General features: G+C 37.6%; 1 protein-coding gene and 1 long non-coding RNA gene across 6 annotated transcripts in view; one reads left to right on the top strand and one right to left on the bottom strand.

Moving 5' to 3' along the window:
* cep162 (centrosomal protein 162) overlaps positions 1 to 1,116 on the bottom strand; it is a gene marked incomplete in the record, with an annotated part of 129,535 nt that overhangs the window by 30,430 nt on the left and 97,989 nt on the right. For all 5 annotated transcript variants that reach the window (XM_032518517.1, XM_032518514.1, XM_032518516.1 and 2 more), the window contains 1 exon segment: positions 95 to 199. In XM_032518517.1, the coding sequence (XP_032374408.1) occupies positions 95 to 199 (105 nt within the window).
* LOC116691164 (uncharacterized) overlaps positions 1 to 1,116 on the top strand; it is a 631,246-nt gene that overhangs the window by 548,306 nt on the left and 81,824 nt on the right. The window lies entirely within an intron of this gene.

The following is a 1,116-nucleotide window of genomic DNA, read 5'->3' as shown; positions in this document are numbered from 1 at the left end:
CCCCTAGGGGTCGCGGACCCCCTGTTGAAGACCCCTGGTGTAGATAGTAGTCTAACAATTTTGTTTAGTTGGCTTGTTGAGTTGTGTGAGAAACCTGTCGCTGAAGGTCCTGCATCCTCTTAGTGTCCACTGTTTTCTCCTTGGTCTTTCTCTGCTGCTCACTGCTTCTTTTGCCCAAATCCATATTCAGTTTTTCTACCTAAAATGGAGACCAGATGTCATTTCCAACACAGTAAGCAACACAAAACTGGTCAACTGTAACTGGCTTTCAGCACACTTTCCGTCCCACGTCACAGCTGATACGGCAAGAACTCAGTTCACGCACACGGCAGGCACACTACACAGTGTTCAGATCTCACAAGTAGTAATTCTTATATATCCAGGAGACAGTGTTTCCCCTAGAAAAGCTGTTTGTCCCAGTGGCAAGTGTCTTTTTTCAGCTGGGGCCAATCCCAGACTAATGGCAGCAATAATGTAAAGCCCAGAGGTTTCCGTGATAACAGAATAATGGACCTAATCGTGTAATTGAGAATTCAGAAAAGCTGTAAGACTCTATTATCCGCCATTAAATCAGTGCTAAAAGCTAACTGGAGATTTGAAAATATGACTATGTCTATGTTTCCAACTGAGATACCCCACTGTAACGTTAACTGTAATTTAAAAAAACATCTTAAAAGTACATTAAAAATAATAGTGATGCACTGATATAGTGCCATATACAATTACATTACATATAAAAAGAATACTAAACATTGTAATTAATATTAAATGTATTATTGCAATACACAGTAGACACATGAACCCAATTACAGAATAACAACTCAAATTGCACATGTACAGTGGCTTGAGAAGGTTTACACACCCAGGCTAAAGTCGATTAAAAATAGGAATAAAAACATCTTTTGGAAATTGATCTTAATGCCTGAATTAAAAAAAAAAGGAAAATGAATAATGTATTGTAAATAAAATAATTGTTCTTCCTTAAAATACAGGAGGTATAAATATACACTCCCCTACGTTAAATTCCTAGGTATTTCTATGTATGATGAAGGGTATGTGATGATGTGGGGTTAGTTTGATTCCAAAGGCCAAGGGAACTTTATCAGGATGCATATT

The sequence above is a fragment of the Etheostoma spectabile genome, chromosome 6 (genome assembly GCF_008692095.1).
Source record: "Etheostoma spectabile isolate EspeVRDwgs_2016 chromosome 6, UIUC_Espe_1.0, whole genome shotgun sequence".
Taxonomy (NCBI): Eukaryota; Metazoa; Chordata; class Actinopteri; order Perciformes; family Percidae; genus Etheostoma; species Etheostoma spectabile.
This window is presented reverse-complemented; position numbering and strand designations above follow the sequence as displayed.